This window comes from Corylus avellana, chromosome 2, assembly GCF_965113065.1.
Source record: "Corylus avellana chromosome 2, dhCorAvel1.hap1.2, whole genome shotgun sequence".
NCBI lineage: Eukaryota > Viridiplantae > Streptophyta > Magnoliopsida > Fagales > Betulaceae > Corylus > Corylus avellana.
Window position 1 is genome coordinate 26,312,447 of NC_142491.1, and position 20,479 is coordinate 26,332,925.

Below are 20,479 nucleotides of genomic sequence, written 5' to 3' on the forward strand. Positions count from 1 at the left end.
CTAAGGAAATGGGTGTATACTCCTTAAGCTATAGATTTTCCCAAGCAACGAGTTAGGCATGGGTGTATACTAACTCTTTTCTTTCCTAAAGGATTTAGCATGGGTGTATACTAAATTGTTTTTTAGGAAAACATATATTTTGTGAAAATCGACAAACACATGGGGCCTAGGGCATGGGTGTATACTCCCGGTTCCCTATGTTGATTAACCCAAGAACCCGGTGTGGATTTCTTTTGCTACTTTTATTAAACCTAAGACTCGGTCATCCAAATTGATTTAACTAGTTAGTCCATACCATATGCATATTGTTGAAGCACAGTTTTCCTAGTGATGACGTGGCACGCCTGCTGGCTCTGAGTTGACCAACACACAAGTGGTTTGACTGCACAACAAAGAAGAAGAGAAGGATCGAAGAGACCGGGGGTGAGCCGGTAGGGACATTCTGATGCCTAAGTCAGAATGAGAGATAGTATGAGCAACAAAAGAAGAAGTCAAAGGCAAAGTTGCGCTTACCCTTTATGGAGAGATCATTTGTCTTTTATAGGTATGAAGTAGTGGAAGTCCCTTCACCAATGAATCACTCTTCCCTGAGTTTCTGCGATGCAGTTACTGACAAGGGATTTGGGTGATCATCCTCTCCGAGATCTTAGGGGATCAAGATCATAGGATTTGGTGGTTGCATGTATTACTTGATTTGAACATTTGTACATGATTTGTTGGACAATATATTTGATTTGCATTTTAGATAGATATAGCAGCTTTTGAATAAACAAGATTACTTATCTGTTAATGGCTGTATCTTTTAAGATACCCGAGTTATTCTTGTAGTCAAGACCTGTGTGTCCTGAGTTAGTCTCGGACTTAACGGTCTCGGATCCCATGGGTCTCGGATATGAGGGCCTCGGATATGTAGGTCTCGGACTTGTTTGCCTGAATCCTTACTAGGCCTGGGCCTTTCCATGATTGAGCTGGAGCCGAGGATTACCAGGTATTTAATGGTTTGATCTATGACCCAATAGTTACCCCCCAATTTCCATGTTTTTAGAACCAAGGAAATTTCATGTCTGTAGGAATAGGTCTATCTTCCGAGGCTGTCCCCCATATGGAGACATCCGGGACGACTTATGGTCTTCCGGGTCCCGTCTCGGATGACTGAGGCGGGAAAAACTTTTGAAATTTGAATTTCAAATTTGAGGCGGCTCAATTTTCAAATCTTGGTAGGAAAATTGAATTTCAAATTCGAAGTGGTGATGGTTGGTATTCCCGAGACCTTGTCGGTTCGTTAAGCTAGGTACTCGAGTACCTCCATGTGTCATCTGCAAAGGCATGCTCCTCTCGGCGCATTTAAAGCACCTATTGCCGAGGCGAGTCTTTAAAAAGTGGTAGTAGACTTCCCTTTTTCCATCTACTACTTCCTGGTCAGAGCTCTAACTTTCTGCTTTCTTTTCGTTCTCCAAAAGCTTTCTTTCTTTCCTCTTTTCCTTGCATCATTATGTCTAGTGACGAGGGATCAGGTTCCAACGTCCTCGGCGGCAACACTTATCCAGCCTGCTGGCGGCCGGCGTTGACCAGAGCTGACGAAGCTAGAATTCGGGAGGAGTGTTTTATTCCCAAATCGGTGAAGCATCGGTTCGATGATGAACAGGTGGGCGCTATAGTGCGATCTGATGCGCACGAGGTTTGTCTGTACGAGACCATGTTTCACACTGGTTTCCAACTGCCCTTCCTGTCGGTAGTGCGAGAATTGTTGAGCTATGTAAACTTGGCTCAGCATCAGATTGTGCCCAACGCATGGAAGCATATCTATGCCTGCATGTTGCTTTGGCCTATGGCGCTCGGACTGGGGCATTATCTCTCTGCCCGAGAATTTTTATGGGTATATTGGCTCCAAAAGAACCCAAAGTGTGAAGGTTTGTACAACTTCCAATCACGACGGGAAAAATTCATTCATGTAGACGGCAAATATTCCAGCAATCATGCATGGAAAAGTAAATACTTCTTCGCTACAGGTCAGTGGGAGTTCCATCCTACTGAAGCTGTCAAAGGTCCGAGGGTGCCTCGGGAAACATGCGTTCTTGCAGGGAACACGTCCAAAGAGCCAATCCTCACCAAAGATGAGCAGTGTTGTGTGAACGACGTTTTAGCGTGGACTCAGAGACACGAGAGTCTACTGAACTACTCCCTATTGATTAGTACGGCCTCGGAAGGGAGAGGCCTCGTTGCTCAAGAAGGAGGTGCTGGAGGAGCAAAAAAGAGGCCTGCTTCCGTGGTCGTCTAAGACTCAAAGCTTGTTGTCTCAGACCCTCCGGCAACCAACACCCGAGGAGCTACCCTGCGGAAGCCCAGGCTTGATGAAGGTAAAGGCAAAGTAATCGAGCCACCTAAGCAGAAGAACTTCCCACTTCATACAGGTGGGAGTAGTCCAACCTGTTACTCCACAATTTCGAACTACAAGGCCCTTGAAAATGGACGTTAGGGCTAAAAAACTCAACACTCCTCCTCGGGTGGCCAGGGCTTTGAGCTTGGTAGATGAGCCCGAAGAACCCGAAGAGCTTGAAGCCCCTCAACTAAAAAAGAGGAAACTAATAAAAGCGGCAGAGGCCAAGGTTTAGGATCAATTCGCCAGCTTCTTGGCCGCTAGGTGAAAGACCGGTCTTGAACCCGTGGAGAAACCAATGGCAGAGGTCGAGGCCTTCCTTGCAAACGAGCCCGTCCCGGAGCGGCCGTTAAATGCTACTCTTTTGGCCTCGGCTGGAGTCGTGGCCGAGACCGCGATCCCCATTGGTTCTATATCACTCCTACCCCTAGGCTCGAATATCCAACACATACTGGTTGAGATACAATTAGAAGTGAACTCAAATAGTTCCGTGGGGATGGTGTGTGAAAGGACCGAGGGGCCTACTGCAGCTGCCGGGGAAGCTCGACCTCCACCCCCCATTGCTGAGGAGGAACCAGAAGCCCATGCTTCTAAATCAGGAAAGGCTCGGCTGTCGACACATATATGTGCCAAGAAGGCTGCTGCTGCCGAGAGGGTCTCAGCTGCCGAGAGAGCCTCTGCTGCCGAGACCTCATCTTCTTCCGTCTCACCAGTAAGGCCTCTAGAGGAGGATTGGACTGTCAGCGGGCCCCTGGCAAAGTTCAGCGGTGACCTGAAGGGCAACCCTTTCTTAGCACTAGTGGATTTGATTCCACACGAGAACCTTACGATGGACTGTGACACATCTGCTCAAAGCATGACTGAGCAGATGATTTTCTTTCAACTTTTTGTAAGTATAATATCTTTCTCTTTCTTTTTATTTATACATACATGCTAATGAAATTCTTGTTGCAGAGCATCATGAAGTCGTTGATTTTGTATTGCTACTTTCGGAAGGCGGCCAAGGACTCGGCTACTAAAACGAGTAGTCTTGAACACAAAGTTGCTGATCTAGAGGCTGAGAATGCCAGGCTGAAGGAGATGGTAGCTAAGCAAGATGAAGAGTTGCTGCGCTCAGGTCAACAACAATCAATAATGCAAGCCAAGACTTCCGAGGCAGTTGCGGCTCGGGCAAGGGCTGAGTCAAAGGTCACAGAGCAGTTGGCTGAGATTGAAGGTCTCTGAGCTGAAGTAAACCGACTTCAGGAGGACAATTCTATCATCAAAGAAGACCTAAATCAGCTAGAAGAAGCGCACATAGGGGTCTCGGATCAGCTGAAATTGGCTCAAAATGAGATCTTGGATCAGAGGGCCTTGGTGGTGAAGGAAAATGAAGCTAAGGTCGTTGCCGAGGAGAAACTCAAATTCTTCAAAGGCAAGCACGTCTAGGTGAGGGCTCAGCTGAAGGAGGCCAAAACCCAAGCTGCCAATTATCTGCGTTAGCTATCCTTTGCCTCATGGGTTCGAAACTCTGCCTGGGCCGACAGGCTTATCTTGGGCTTCGAAACCTTTCGAGCATGGGCTAAGGACTCGACCCGAAGAATAAATCTTGACAAGGTGAAGATCGAGGACATCCCTTGTTTGGATACAACTAAGGCACAACTGGTAAACTTGGGCTAAGAACACATGCCTAATGCAACAGAGATAAAAGAATTTTTCTATGATCACCTTTTTGGATCCACAGCGCCAAGGTACCAAGTCTGCCCCGGGTAATGCGCAATCTGTAGAGGCCGATACCGTCGAGACCACATTTGCCGAGTCCCCTGAAGTTGCTCCTCCTTCCGTCCCCAAAGAAGAATGATGTAAAACTTTTTACGGATTCTTTGTATATCTCAAATCTTTTAATGAAATGAGTTTTTGTGAATAATTTTGTGTTAAAAGTTTGGAAGAATAACATAAGTCTATCATAAGGTCTTGGAATAATAACCTTTTGATGTTTGCCTGTTGGTTAAGGTAGTTTGAAAGAGCCCATAATTATGTTTCTCCGAGTTAGGTCTCGAAAAATTTGGTTTAACCTTAGTTATGTTTCTCCGAGTTAGGTCTCGGGGAATTTGATTTAACATTAGTTATGCTTCTCTGAGTTACGGCTCGGGGAATCCCTTGGGTTTTTAACTTAACCATAGTTATGGTACCCCGAGTTAAATCTCGGGGAATCCCTAAGGTTTTTGATTTCTGGGTTTTGTTTAAAGAAAGCTTCTTTCGCATGCATTTCTTTAAGGCTCGGAAAAGCCTTTTCAGCTGTATTTTTCGAGACTTATAAAACCTTTTAATTTGTACTTATGAATATTGAATGCTCCTTAACTCCAAGATACTTTATTCATCGAAATAAAAATAATGAAATGAATAGAGAAATCACACATTACAGCATTTTAAACATAGTACTTTTTGAGGTGCTCAGCATTCCAAGGCCACGGAAAAGCCTTACCTTTGGAATCCTCCAAGTGGTATGCTCCTGCCCTTTTGCACTTAATCACCCTGTAGGGTCCTTCCCAATTAGGAGCCAGCTTTCCCTCAACTGGGTCCTTGGTTGCCAGTGTGATTCTACATAAGACCATATCCCCAACTTTGAAGCGTCGAGGTTTGACCTTCCTGTTAAAATACCGAGTCACTCTTGCTTGTTATGCTGACATAGTCATTTAGGCTCGATCCCGCTTCTCTTGTAGCAAGTCCAGGTGGAGCTGTAAACCCTCGTTGTTGGTCTCGGGCTGGAAGGCCTCTACACGATAGCTGCCTGAGCCTACCTCGACTGGAATGACTACCTCAGTTTCGAATGCCAAGGCATATGGTGTCTCCTCAGTTGGGGTTCTTCTGGTTGTCCGGTATGCCCACAAAACTTTTGGAAGATCTTCAACCTAATCTCCTTTACAATCATCAAGTTTTTTCTTCAAGATTTTGAAAATCGTTTTGTTGGTAGCCTCCACTTGTTCGTTAGCCTGGGAATGCCCTGGAGATGAGTTGTAGTTCCTTACCCGGAGCTTGGCACACTAGTCTCGGAATGAGTCGCAGTCAAATTGCCTGCCATTATTGTTGTGCAAATTTATTTAACTCGCAAGTGCACGAATCAATTGTAGTTAATGGATTGCAAGTGCGAGGTCGAACCCACAGGGAATTGTATTCTTGAAAGCAATTTTAAATCTAAATTAATTAAACCCTAATCTAGTTCCAAATTTTTGAGAGATTTTTTTGTTTGAATGAAAAAGCAAAAGCATGAACAATTTAAAGGGATTAAAATCTTATGACGAAGCACTAAGGTTTCGGAATCCGCACTCACAAATTCATAACAACATAATTTCATGATCTATAATATTCTCCAAAGTTCTCACATATAAATCTTAAGTTTGTTTTACTATTGCTTCAAAGAATTAATCAAAAGATCCCATGTATCCATTCATAACCCGAATCACAAAAGAAATCCAATATTCGATCAAATCATTAACTGTATCCAGAAATCACAAGAAAATATCCAATCTTTATCAAAACATCAATTGTATCCAGAGAATAAATCACAGGGGAAATCCAATTTTTAACAAAGAAAACCAAGCAATCAATTATATTGAATAATCTTAAATCATCAAGTGTATCCTTGAATCACAAAAGATATCCAAGAGTTATTCAATCCAATTGATTAGAAGTAAAACAATAGAGCAATTAAACCATTAAATTGGGAAATATTACATACATGAAACAAAGTTGCTAATCATAAGTGAGGCTTCATCTTCAACCTTAGTTAAAGGTTTAGCCTCTCATGTTATTGAAAGACAAAACAAAATTGATTGAATTCATAATGTAAAATCGAGTACTTACAAATAAGAATCACAAAGTAGAGATTCAAAAGTTAGGAAAACCTTAAACTCTCTTCTTTCTCCTCTGCAATCTTCAAATTCGTAGTCCCCTCAACTAATCTGATAATTCCCTATTTATAGACCTAAAACTTAGGGTTTTACAAGTTGAAATCGGATACAATTCGTCCAGGTTTGTACCATTTAATTACGGGACGATTTTGGAATAGTAAACATCCGAACTAGCAAACTCCTATTTCACAATGAATTGTAGTATTTTGAGTTATCTTTCCAACGCCACTTGAATCACCTCAATCGGATATGTGAGCGAAAAGTTATGGTCAAAATACTGAGACGTATAGAATCTGAATTTGAATCCAATTCGAAATTTTATTCAATCTTATCCTTAATCCGATTTACCCATTTCTTGGATTTGGTTAAACTTAACCACATCATCTAGGTCTTCTCAAAGTATGTTTTCTTCCAAAAAGTATTTTTTTCTTCAACACCTACAAAATACTAAAAACACAAAACTAATACAGAACATCAGATAATAACACAGCTAAAGGATTAACACAAGTAAATTAGGGGTCCAAATATGCAATATTTGGCACACATCAAACACCCCCAAACTTAACTTTTGCTAGTCCCTTAGCAAAACAAAACGAAAAATAGAATGAAAACAAAACAAAACAAAACATAAATCCTCTTTCGTGGGAGAGACGATTGCATTTAGCATATGCAACAAGCCTTTTAAACCCCTAGGCATCCCTAGTGGACGAGTGAAGTCTCGTGAGGGCTTAGCAGGAATGATACCCACAAACATTGTAGTACTATGTTGTTAACAAGAAAGAAGTTTCACATAAAACATGGTTCTTATTTATGAGCAAATTTAAAAAGACAAACACCATCATCACTATCAAAAGGAAATCCAGAATCAAATCACTCATAAATGAACAATTTAGACTTCATATGTTCTGAAATGTGTAAAGTGTAATTAGCATACAATCATGAAGCTTTCAGCTTAAACTCAAGACAAGTTCTATAAAATTTGTAAGAATCCCTAACAGATGAAACAACCAAGGCAAGATATGCAATTTTTTTTTTTTTTTTTTTTTTTAACAGACTTTGTAGTGTCTAACTCCCTTAAGCTTTCTAATTGACCCATGTAACAAGTGTTAGGCCAATGACTCCCAAGCCAGGTGGCTTTAGGGCACTAGATGTAAAACATCTCTAAGGGCTTAGTAACTTAAGTCAAAAAGGCTACGAAGCCAGACTAGCCATATCTTAAATCAATATTGAATTTCACACATTTTGACACGAACACTCAATGCTTAATGAGGCAAGAGGTCCGGTTACTCAGCGAAAAACTCAACATGATCTTTCTTTTCTTTTTCCTTCTCTTTTTATTTATTTATTTACTTTTTTATTTTTTTATATCTTGCAAGCCAATGGTTATTCATCAATAGGTCATCCAACAAATCTCAAAGAGAACAAGCTTAAGCTCAAACATCATACCTCACAGAAAACATGCTAATGTGCTCATAAAAATTTATCTCAAAACAAGTGAAATCTCTTTTACCCAAAAATAAGTCAAAGGACTCAGACTCCAAATGACATAATGATATGTTCAACCCTTTAAGAAAGCTAATGAAATGCAAACCACAGTCACAGTTTAACTCAAACTTGACAAAAACATAGCATAATTTTTTTTTTTTCAAATTTTTTTTTTTAAAAAAACACAAAAAGACAAATAAAACTAAACAAATAAAAAACAAAAATAAATAGACAAAGATAGACAAAGTGTTTTTCCATACCCCCAAACTTGAATCACACATTGTCCTCAATGTAGGCAGAAACACAATACCAAGAGGTATAAGGAACTAGAGTGAGCAAAGAGACGACCCCCAAACTTACTCATAATAACACCTGTCCTGAAAAACACAAAAATAAAACAAAAATGAAGATAGACGAAACAACACAAAAAATGACTAAAAATACCAAAGAAAAAGGAATGCCTCCCATAAGCGCTAAGTTTACAGTCTTCAGCCAGACTTTTCACCGCTGATGATTAAGTAGACGACGTAGGATCTTCCAATGGCAATTCCTCACTCTCCGAAATTTCCAGTTCCAAGAATGGCTTCAACCGCTGACCATTGACCTTGAGAACACTTCCATTCTTAGGATCCTGGATTTCGATGGCTCCATGAGTAGAAACTGCACGCACTATGAATGGTCCAGTCCATCGGGATTTGAGCTTTCCTGGAAACAGATGCAGACGTGAGTTGTAAAGGAGGACTTTTTGACCAACTTCAAATGATCTTCTCAAAATGTTTTGGTAGGGAGTTGCAACTTTATGAGTAATACCATACTTCTTCATGAGTTGCTCAAAATATCGGTTGCAAAAATGCTTCCCCCCATCACTGATGATGGCACGTGGTGTCCCAAAACGTGCGAACACATTTTCTTTCAAAAATTGCAACACGACTCTGTGATCATTAGTCTTGCAGGCAATAGCCTCCACCCACTTGGAAACATAATCCACCGCCACAAGGATGAAAAGATACCCATAAGAATTAGGGAAGGGACCCATGAAATCAATGCCCCAAACATCAAACAGCTCCACAATAAGGATCGGGTTCAGCGGCATCATATTCCTTCTTCCAATGCTCCCCAACTTCTGGCATCTATCACAGGCTGAACAGTAGGCATGGGCATCTCGAAAAATGGAGGGCCAATAGAATCCACTTTGAAGAATCTTCGCCGCCGTCTTTTTAGAACTGAAGTGGCCTCCACATGCATGATCATGGCAAAAAGATAGGACATTTTGCTGGTCATTTTCAGGAATGCATCTCCTTATAATCTGATCTGGGCAGTATTTGAACAGGTAAGGATCATCCCAAAAGAAGTACTTTGCCCCAGCCAAGAATTTTGATTTGTCTTGCCTAGTCCAATGTGATGGCATTTGGGCAGTGACAAGGTAGTTCACTATGTCTGCGCACCATGGTGCAGGATTTTGAGAGATGTGCATAAGTTGTTCATCAGGGAATGTCTCAGCAATCGGCACAGCATTTTCATTGAAGTCCACAACCAGCCTAGATAGATGGTCAGCTACCACATTCTCGGAACCCTTCTTGTCCCGAATTTCAATATCAAACTCTTGCAGCAACAGAATCCACCGGATGAGACGAGATTTAGCATCTTTCTTTGACAATAGATATTTTAGTGCAGCATGATCCGAGTAGACTATGACTTTAGACCCTAGCAAGTAAGATCTAAACTTATCCAAAGCAAACACTACAGCTAACAACTCCTTTTCAGTAGTGGAGTAGTTAAGTTGTGCATCATTCAGAGTCTTGCTGGCATAGTATATGACATGCGGAATCTTCTCTACTCGCTGACCCAAAACGGCTCCCATAGCATAATCAGAGGCATCACACATTATCTCGAACGGAACCCCCCAATTAGGTGGCTGAATGATTGGTGTAGAAGTTAAGGTCTTTTTCAGAATCTCAAAGGCTGTTTGGCACTTGTCATTGAAGTCAAAAGGAACATCTTTTGCCAATAGATTACATAGAGGTCTTGCTATCTTGCTGAAGTCCTTGATGAATCTTCTGTAGAACCCAGCATGTCCCAGAAATGACCGAACCTCCTTAACTGTCCGCGGGGGCGGAAGGTTAGATATCAGATCAACCTTAGCTCTGTCAACCTCGATACCTTTGTGGGAAATTACATGCCCTAAAACAATTCCTTGTTTCACCATGAAGTGGCATTTTTCCCAATTCAGAACCAAATTCTTCTCCTTGCACCGTACCAGCACCAATGTGAGATGATGTAGACATTCCCTAAATGATGAACCAAAGACTGAGAAGTCATCCATGAAGATCTCCAGGTGACATTCAACCATATCTGAAAAGATGCTGATCATACATCGCTGAAAAGTGGCGGGTGCATTGCACAATCCAAACGGCATACGGCGATAGGCAAACGTACCGAATGGACAAGTGAAAGTAGTCTTCTCTTGATCTTCGGGGTCCAGTGGAATTTGGTTGTAGCCGGAGTAACCATCAAGGAAACAGTAGTACTCATGGCCTGCCAATCTCTCCAACATCTGATCGATGAAAGGTAGAGGAAAATGGTCCTTTCTTGTCACGGCATTTAACTTCCTGTAGTCAATGCACACTCTCCATCCTGACTGCACACGAGTGGGGACCAACTCATTTTCCTTGTTCTTGATAACTGTAATCCCTGCCTTCTTCGGCACCACATGAATGGGACTCACCCATTTGCTGTCAGAGATTGGGTATATGATTCCCGCATCCAGAAGTTTAATTACCTCTGCTCGAACTACCTCTTGCATGGCCGGATTCAACCGTCTCTGTGGCTCGCGAGAAGTTTTAGCATTTTCTTCCAGATGAATCTTATGCATCACTACTGTAGGGCTGATTCCTTTGATATCTTCTATTGACAACCCGATTGCTTCTTTATGCTCTCTCAAAACTTCTAACAGCTCATGTTCCTGATCACTATCCAAATCGGCAGCAATGATCACAGGCAGAGATTCTATAGGATCCAGATACTTGTACTTCAGGGTGTCTGGTAGAGGCTTCAACTCCCGCTTGACAGGCTCAACTGCTAATGAAGATGGATCAGGGGACGATGTCAAAGTAATTTTTGTAGTCTCCGTCTTTATCTCAGGCGTTGAGTCTAACAAGGCGTCAACTTGTTCCAATAAAGTGTCCAGTGCCATGTCACTTCCCAGTGCAATCAGGCATTCTCCCAAGGGGTCTTCAATATCTGGTTCATTGACAGTTTTCTCTACTATCTCCTCAATTAAGCATGTGCTTCTGACCTCCTCATACTCAAATGGCTGTTTGCTGATATCAAAGATGTTCAGTTCCACTGTCATGTTTCCAAATGATATCTTCATGACTCCAGTTCTACAGTTGATTAGGGCATTAGCCGTAGCTAAAAAGGGACGCCCTAATATGATTGGAACTTGAATTTTTGCATTTTCCGTCTCTGTATCTAGGACAATGAAGTCCACAGGGTAGTAGAACTTATCAACTTTGATCAGCACGTCTTCAATAATTCCCCTTGGAACCTTCACAGATCTGTCAGCCAACTGAAGTGTAATTGAAGTGGATTTCAATTCTCCCAATCCCAACTGAACAAATACTGAATATGGCAGTAGATTTACACTGGCACCCAAATCCAACAGAGCTTTCTCAACTCGATTGTTACCAATCTTGCAAGCAATGGTAGGACATCCAGGGTCCTTATACTTTACAGGCATCTTGTATTGCAAGATAGAGCTGACCTGCTCAGTCAGGAAAGCTTTCTTGGGGACGTTCGTCTTTCTCTTGATGGTGACCAAATCCTTCAGAAATTTGGCATAAGAAGGCACTTGCTGGATGGCATCTAGGAATGGAATGTTTATCTGCACTTGCTTGAACACTTCCAAAATATCATTGAACTTCGAGCTCTTCTTTGGCAGTTTCAGTCTTTCTGGATACGGAGCCTTGGGTATATACTTTTTGGAAGGATCCTCAGTAATCGGAATGGCAATGTCCGGTCCTGTGTCTTCCGTAGGCTTGTCCAGGTTTTCCTTCTCTTCTGCAGCCTTAGTGGCCTCTTCAGGCATGACCACTTGATTATCCACCTGTTTGCCTGACCTCAAAGTGGTGATGGCTTGTACATGATCCTGACCATGCGTAGAGGCAGAGGAACTTCAAATCACAAATTGCCCTTTTGGGTTAGGCACAGGTTGACTAGGGAACTTCCCTCTTTCTCTTTCCCCCACTTGATTTGCTATATGGCCAACTTGTCCTTCTACCTTGATCATGGCCTGCTTAAGTTCTTGTATGTCTCTGCCATTAGCCATGTTGGAATTCCTCAGCTCCTGTACAGCTTGGGAATTGCTCATGGTAGCATTCTTCATATCTTGTATGTTCTTATCCATTGATTGCATGAATGCTTTCATCATGTCTTCCAGTGATGACTGTGGTGCAGGCTGTGGCCCTTGAGTGGTGGATTGATAAGCAGGAGGTTGAGTTTGGTGAGATGGCCTGAACTGATTCTGAGCTTGAATGGATGTATCTCTCTAGTTCAGTGGTTGATTCTGCTTCCAAGAGAAATTAGGGTGATTCCGCCACCCTGGATTGTAAGTTTCAGAAGACGGTCCAGTTGTGGGTTTTCTGTACTCATTGAAGGCATTGACTTGCTCAGTTGGATACTCTGTTGACAGAGTTGGGCAGTTTTGAGTGAAATGCATTTGACTCTCACATAACCCGCATGCATCAACTTGGTAAGTATCTGCTGCATTCACTGATTTGTTTAAGACCATAGTGTCAAACTGACGCCTGAGAACCTTGAACTCTTCCCTTAATTCAGCATCATTCCTCACCTCATGGATGCCTCCTGTCTTGGGAGCGGGTTGTTGTCTGTCCCAACAATCTTGAAAATCCCATTGTTGTGCTCGTTCAGCCATTTCGTCCAAAGTCTTATAGGCTTCATCCCCAGTAAGACTTAAGAATTCTCTACCATTCATAGTCTCAAGTGAGTTTCGCTCACTTGGTGTTAGTCCCCTATAGAAAATTTGAACAAGCACCTCATTCTCAAACCCGTGGGGTGGGCATTTTATAGTAAGCTCTTTAAACTTCTCCCAACTATCGGTGAATCTTTCCCCTTCTTTCTGTCTGAAATTGGTGATCTGTAGACGGAGGTTATTGATTTTGGAAATTGGGAAGAATTTGTTGTAAAATTTGCTTTGCAGCATATCCCAAGAAGTGATAGATCCAGGTCTATTGTTGAGTAGCCAGGATTTCGCCCTATCATGTAGGGACAGAGGGAATAACCGAAGACGCACCGCTTCTGCTGGGGCATTTTGCGTATTAACAATGTCGCAAATTTCCAAAAAAATCCTCACATGAACATATGGATCCTCATTCTCTAATCCTCTAAATGCAGGAAGGTGGCCTATTGTACTCGGCTTCAACTCGAAGCGAGTAGCTGGCAACACTATACACGATGGTGTGTTGGTAATATTGGGTACGAACAGCTCCCTTAGGGATCTAGGTTGATTTCGTTCTCCCATCTTAACAGACTTTTCTGAATCAGACTCGAAACTTTGAGAATTGGTGGGTGAGTTTGGTGGCTGTCTTAGATTCTCTCTCGCTGTTCTTTCAATTTCAGGATCAAAAGCGTTTAACTCCAGATTTAAAGCCCTACGACCGAACATGCAAATAGGAACTAACAAGCTAACAAGCTAACAAACTAATAAACTAAAAACTGAAATGAATTGAACTAAATTAAATTATATTAAACTAACTAAACACAATTGCAAGCAGAAATTAATTTAAACAGAAACTAAAAACTCACAAAAAAGGACCAAAAGATTATGGCAAAAATCTACTGAACTGTTGCGGTTGCTGTCTTGGCCACAAGTGTGCTCGATCGTAGCAGGGCTGTAACACAAACAAAACAACAACAAAAAACAAAAAGAAAAATCTTTTTTTATTTTTTTATTTTATTTTTATTTATTAGTAACACGAATAAAACAAAACAAATTGCAGAAAAATAAAATCTTAATTATAACTAGTAGAAGAATAAAACTAATTTAGAAATAAATTCGTTTCAAAAAATAAACAAGTCCCCGGCAACGGCGCCAAAAACTTGTTGTGCAAATTTATTTAACTCGCAAGTGCACGAATCAATTGTAGTTAATGGATTGCAAGTGCGAGGTCGAACCCACAGGGAATTGTATTCTTGAAAGCAATTTTAAATCTAAATTAATTAAACCCTAATCTAGTTCCAAATTTTTGAGAGATTTTTTTGTTTGAATGAAAAAGCAAAAGCATGAACAATTTAAAGGGATTAAAATCTTATGACGAAGCACTAAGGTTTCGGAATCCGCACTCACAAATTCATAACAACATAATTTCATGATCTATAATATTCTCCAAAGTTCTCACATATAAATTTTAAGTTTGTTTTACTATTGCTTCAAAGAATTAATCAAAAGATCTCATGTATCCATTCATAACCCGAATCACAAAAGAAATCCAATATTCGATCAAATCATTAACTGTATCCAGAAATCACAAGAAAATATCCAATCTTTATCAAAACATCAATTGTATCCAGAGAATAAATCACAGGGGAAATCCAATTTTTAACAAAGAAAACCAAGCAATCAATTATATTGAATAATCTTAAATCATCAAGTGTATCCTTGAATCACAAAAGATATCCAAGAGTTATTCAATCCAATTGATTAGAAGTAAAACAATAGAGCAATTAAACCATTAAATTGGGAAATATTACATACATGAAACAAAGTTGCTAATCATAAGTGAGGCTTCATCTTCAACCTTAGTTAAAGGTTTAGCCTCTCATGTTATTGAAAGACAAAACAAAATTGATTGAATTCATAATGTAAAATCGAGTACTTACAAATAAGAATCACAAAGTAGAGATTCAAAAGTTAGGAAAACCTTAAACTCTCTTCTTTCTCCTCTGCAATCTTCAAATTCGTAGTCGCGTCAACTAATCTGATAATTCCCTATTTATAGACCTAAAACTTAGGGTTTTACAAGTTGAAATCGGATACAATTCGTCCAGGTTTGTACCATTTAATTACGGGACGATTTTGGAATAGTAAACGTCCGAATTAGCAAAATCCTATTTCACAATGAATTGTAGTATTTTGAGTTAGCTTTCCAACGCCACTTGAATCACCTCAATCGGATATGTGAACGAAAAGTTATGGTCAAAATACTGAGACGTATAGAATCTGAATTTGAATCCAATTCGAAATTTTATTCAATCTTATCCTTAATCCGATTTACCCATTTCTTGGATTTGGTTAAACTTAACCACATCATCTAGGTCTTCTCAAAGTATGTTTTCTTCCAAAAAGTATTTTTTTCTTCAACACCTACAAAATACTAAAAACACAAAACTAACACAGAACATCAGATAATAACACAGCTAAAGGATTAACACAAGTAAATTAGGGGTCCAAATATGCAATATTTGGCGCACATCAATTATCTGTGACGAATGCATGGGGAATGCCGTACCGGGATATGATGCTCTTCCACAAAAACCGTTCTATTGCCTTGGCTGTGATATTTATTAAGGCTTCAACCTCTGCCTATTTAGTGAAATAATCCACAGCGCCAACCACAAACCGTACACCTCCCCTGCTTTGAGGCAATGGTCCCACTATATCTACCTCCCATTGTGAGAAGGGCCAAGGTGAAGAGATTGCACTCAGGTTTTCAGGGGGTTGGTGAGTGACATTAGTGAATCTTTGGCATTTGTCACAATTTCTAACTAACTCTACCGAGTCCCGATTCATGTTGGGCCAATAGAAACCCGCTCGAACTGCTTTGTGCGCTAGTATTCTAGCTCCAGAGTGGCTCTCAGATCCCTTCTTGGATCTCTCTGAGAATATAATTTCCCTCTTCTTTTGAAACACACTTGAGGAGTGGTAACATGAAACCCCTCTTGTAAAGAATTCCATTTACCATCGTAAACCATGCAGCTCTTATTTTGAACTGAATAGCCGACTTTCGATCTGGCGGGAGGACTCCTTTTTCCAGGTATTCCATGATTTCCAATTGCCAATTGGGTATGGTCTCGGTTGTTGAGACCGACACCGTCTCGATAATGGATGACTGTGGAAGAATTTGGACAGGTGTCTCGTCTTCAATCTCCCCATTCGCTGCCGAGGCTATTCGGGCCAACCTGTCTGCTCTCTCATTCTCAGGTCTCAAAACTTTGACAATGCTGAACCTCTCAAATAAACTTTGCATTTCTTGTACTTTCGACAAGTATAACTTCATCTTTTCCCCCTTGGCTTCGAATTCACCTCGAACATGACCAACGATGACTTGGGAATCACTTCGCACTTCTACGAATTTAGCACCCATTTCTCGAGCGAAACCAAGTCTTGCCAGAACTGCCTCATACTCGGCTTCGTTATTTGTAGTTTTAAATTTTACCTTCAAGGAACTGCACAGTTCTTCCCCATTCGGGGTAATCATCATTATTCTAGCTCCACCGTGCTTCTTCGTAGATGATCCATCAACATAAATTACCCATGTTTCATCATTCGGCCAACCTGTCACATCCGGCAAATTAGTGAACTCTGCCAAAATATCAGCCAGTGCTTGACCTTTGAGAGAATTCCGAGGGAGAAACTCAATGTCAAATTCTCCCAGTTCAATTTCCCAGTTAGCTAATCTTCCCGATAGATTTAGCTTTCTTAAAACCTTCTTCAAAGGATACTCAGTTAATACCCTTATAGTATGCACTTGAAAGTAGAGTCGGAGTTTTCTAGACGCTATAATCAAGGCGAAATCCAGTTTTTCCATCTGGGGATATCTTTCTTCAACGCCCCTTAAGGCTTTACTGATGAAGTACACAGGCCTCTGAATTCCATCTTCTTTTCGGATTAATGCTGCACTCACAGCTGTGGGAGACACAGCTAAGTACAGATACAGTGCTTCCCCAAGCCTCGTCTGGCTTAGCAAAGGTGAGCTCATTAGATACTTTTTTAGCTGTCCGAAGGCTTCCTCACATTCGTCCGTCCATTCAAAGGCCTTTCATAAGACTTTAAAAAATGGAAGACACTTATCGATTGATAGTGAAATGAACCGATTTAGTGCCGCTATTCTTCCCTTTAATTCCTGAGTTGTTTCAAAGTTTTTGGAGACTACATGTCTAAGACAGCTTGTATCTTCTCGGGGTTAGCCTCTATTCCTCGGCTCGACACCATGTAACCGAGGAACTTTCCCGATGAGACTCCAAATGCACATTTCGAGGGATTCAACTTCATCCCGTACTTCTTCAAGGTTACAAACGTTTTTTGCAAGTTGAGTGCATGGTTCTGCAGTAGCACACTCTTGTCTAGCATGTCATCAACGTATACCTCCATATTCCATCCGATCTGGTCACAAAACATTTTGTTAACCAGTCTCTGGTATGTTGCCCCTGCATTCTTCAAACCGAAAGGCATGAGTCTGTAACAGTACAGGTCTCGGTCGGTTATGAATGCAATTTTTTCACGATCTTCTTGATGCATATATATCTGGTTGTAACTAGAGAAAGCGTCCATAAAGCTGAGTAAGCCATACCCCGCTGTCAAGTCCACCAATGCATCGATATGGGGTAATGGAAAGCTGTCTTTTGGACAAACTTTGTTGATTTCGGTAAAATCCACGCACATCCTCTATTTTCCATTGGATTTTTTAACCAATACTACGTTGGCTAACCAATCGGGATAATAAACTTCCTCAATAAAACGAGCCTTGAGAAGCTTCTCTACTTCTTCAGCTATAGCCATATTCCGTTCAAGAGCGAACGTTCTTCTCGTTTGCTTCACCGGCTTCATACTTCGATCCACGTTGAGTTGGTGAAGAATGTCTTCAGGACTGATTCCTAGCATATCTCCATGGGTCCACACGAAAACTTCTAAGTTCCGTCGAAGGAAGGTGACAAGACCGTCTTGGACCCTGGGACTGATTTGTGTCCCAATTTTCAAAAATTTTCCTTCACCGACCACTATGTCTTCTAATGGCTCGGCTGGCTCTCCCTTAGGCTCATTCCTACCTTTACCACCTACTGTACCAATTACTATAGGAGTTGGATTCGAGGCCTTCTTGAGAGATGTATTGTAACATCTTCTCGCCTAAGTCTGTTCCCCCCTTAGTTCTCCAACTCCTTCCTTAGTTGGGAACTTCATCATCAAGTGGTATGTTGAAGTTACGGCCTTCAACTTATTCAAAGCAGGAAGACCTATGATAGCATTGTAAGCACCAGGTCGGTCAATGACCAAGAAGTCTACCATTACAGTCTTCTGCTTGGGTGCCGTCCCGCCGTCACAGGTAGTGAAATAAGGCCAATTGGCTGGACTTGCTCCCCTGCAAATCCAACCAAAGGAGAATTAAATGGTTTGATCCTGTCGCGACCAGTACCCATTTGCTTGAAAACCGGCCAATACAGGACATCGGCTGAACTTCCATTATCCACCAAAATTTGATGGATCATATGGTTGGCCACTGTCACTATTACTACTAGTGGATCGTCATGCAGCTGCATTACCCCCTAGCATCCTCCTCAAAGAAAGAAAGAGTCATTGAATCCTTCCTCGAAACCTTAAAAGGTCTTTGCACTGTAAGGACCTCTTCAGTCTGTGTTTTTCTCGCATAAGCATTTCTGGCTGAGTTGGATTGTCCTCCACCAGCTATTCCTCCGGCAATAGTGTGGATTTCACCTACCACTCCTTGGTCCCGAGGAGCTCTCGGATCCTCTCTGGGAGCATCCTCGCTATCATGTCTCCGATCTCTTTCTTTTGCGCCTCGGTTTGCATCCAATAGAAGGGCCTGTTGGTGAACTGTATCTCGATTCCTTTCTCCTGCAAGGAACCTCACAAGCCTTCCATTTCTGATGAAAGTTTCAATCTCCTGACGCAGAGTTATACAATCTTTCGTCAAATGCCCGTGATCATTATGATACTCACAGAACTTTGTCTGGTCTCGCTTCCTCGGATCACCCCGCACTTACTCGGCCACCTGAAAGTTGGGTCCCTTCTAATCTCCATGAATACTTCATTGACACCAACATTCAAGGGTGTGAACCTTCGATCTTCACGTCGATGGGGCTCTATCTTCAGGAAGAATGGCACGGTCTTCTTCACCACTTTCTTTTGGAATTTCCCTTCTTTCGCAGTGGACGTTGCGGGTATCTCCTTCTTGCTTTCCTCCTTTTCTCAGTCCTCTTCCTCCTGACCTTTCATTAAAGCCTTAATCATTTCCTCCTGATTGATGTATTCCTCAGTCTTATTGATAAACTGGCGAAGAGTTATCTCTGTCGAACTCTTTGATACTTCGGCCATCAGAGGCCCATTTGGCCTGACTCCGTGCCATAATGCGGATAATACTGTTTGATCTCCTAGGTTCTCCACCAACAGCTTTTCTTTATTAAACCTGAGCATGAAATCCTTCAGACTCTCTTCTTTTTCCTGACGAAGAGATAGCAAACAAGCTGAGTGCTTCTTCCTCTTCCGGGTCGCCAAGAATTGGCTTAAGAAGAGGCATCCGAGTTCTTTGAAGTTATCCATTGACTTGGCGGGCAATCTGGTGAACCAATCTTTAGCAACTCCTTCTAAGGTGAGGGGAAAGATTCTGAATGCAATTTCGTCCAAAAATCTATGAAGGAAAAAATGAGCACGGATGTTTTCCATGTGTTTAGAAGGGTCGCCATTACCGTCAAACTCCTTGACACGAGGCATCTTGAAGTTGTCAGGCAAGGGGAAACCCAACACTTGATCAGTGAAAGGCAGGACGGTGTTGTACATAAGCTCCCTAGCAGGGCTTTTCTCCTCTTTGGCAGCGAACTTGCGAGTTAGTTCTTCATACTTCTTTTTAAGATCTTCCATGTCATCACTCATCTGGCCCTCATTCCGCCCATTATGCTGGTCGCCTTGGTGAGGTTGTTCCCGTCGAGGCCTAGTATGCTGAGACCTCTCCGGGCTCTCCTGCTCATGACGTTCCTCATTCTGGACAATCGTATGATGGCTGGCATGAATCGAACTTGCATCTTCTTCACGGTGCGAATCTGCAATCAACTTTCCCTTGTGGATTTCTACACACCTTTCCTTCTCACGCCTTTCTTCACACTTCTTTGCCCGCCTTTCCTCGTGCTCTTGGTCCCTCTGGCTATTGTGGCCTTCAGTAACCGTGAGCCTTGTGGCGAGGTCTTCATTCTGCTTCTTCAGGGCCTTCATAGACTCGGTCATCTGCTTCATAAACTCAACTAGGTTGGAAGGTACTAGTGCGTTGGAGGCTCCGGCAATAGAACGAGTGGTCACCATAATGGATTAATAGATGGTAAGAACTGATAAAAATAGAGTTCCCACAGACGGCGCCAAATTGTTGAAGCACAGTTTTCCTAAAGATAACGTGGCATGCCTGCTGGCTTTGAGTTGACCAACACATAAGTGGTTTGACTGCACAACAAAGAAGAAGAGAAGGATCGAAGAGACCGGGGGTGAGCCGGCGGAGACACTCCGATGCCTAAGTCAGAATGAGAGATAGTATGAGCAACAAAAGAAGAAGTCAAAGGCAAAGTTGCGCTTACCCCTTTATGGAGAGATCATCTGTCTTTTATAGGCATGAAGTAGTGGACGTCCCTTCACCAATGAATCACTCTTCCCTTAGTTTCTGCGATGCAGTTACTAATATGGGATTTGAGTGATCATCCTCTCCGAGATCTT

At 41.8% G+C, this 20,479-nt stretch overlaps 2 protein-coding genes and 1 non-coding gene across 3 annotated transcripts; 1 reads left to right on the top strand and 2 right to left on the bottom strand.

Moving 5' to 3' along the window:
- Positions 1-12,298: 12,298 nt before the first annotated feature.
- On the bottom strand, positions 12,299-13,435 carry LOC148587566 (uncharacterized). Its single transcript, XM_088512691.1, has one exon. It carries the CDS (start codon positions 13,433-13,435, stop codon positions 12,299-12,301), a length of 1,137 nt encoding a protein of 378 aa, XP_088368817.1.
- Positions 12,816-12,922, top strand: LOC132168285 (small nucleolar RNA R71). Its single transcript, XR_009438803.1, has one exon. It is a non-coding gene; the product is annotated as a small nucleolar RNA R71 (small nucleolar RNA).
- Positions 13,436-15,623: 2,188 nt separating the features above from the next.
- On the bottom strand, positions 15,624-16,748 carry LOC132167505 (uncharacterized). The gene has a single exon (XM_059578503.2). It carries the CDS (start codon positions 16,746-16,748, stop codon positions 15,624-15,626), a length of 1,125 nt encoding a protein of 374 aa, XP_059434486.2.
- Between the last annotated feature and the right edge of the window lie 3,731 nt (positions 16,749-20,479).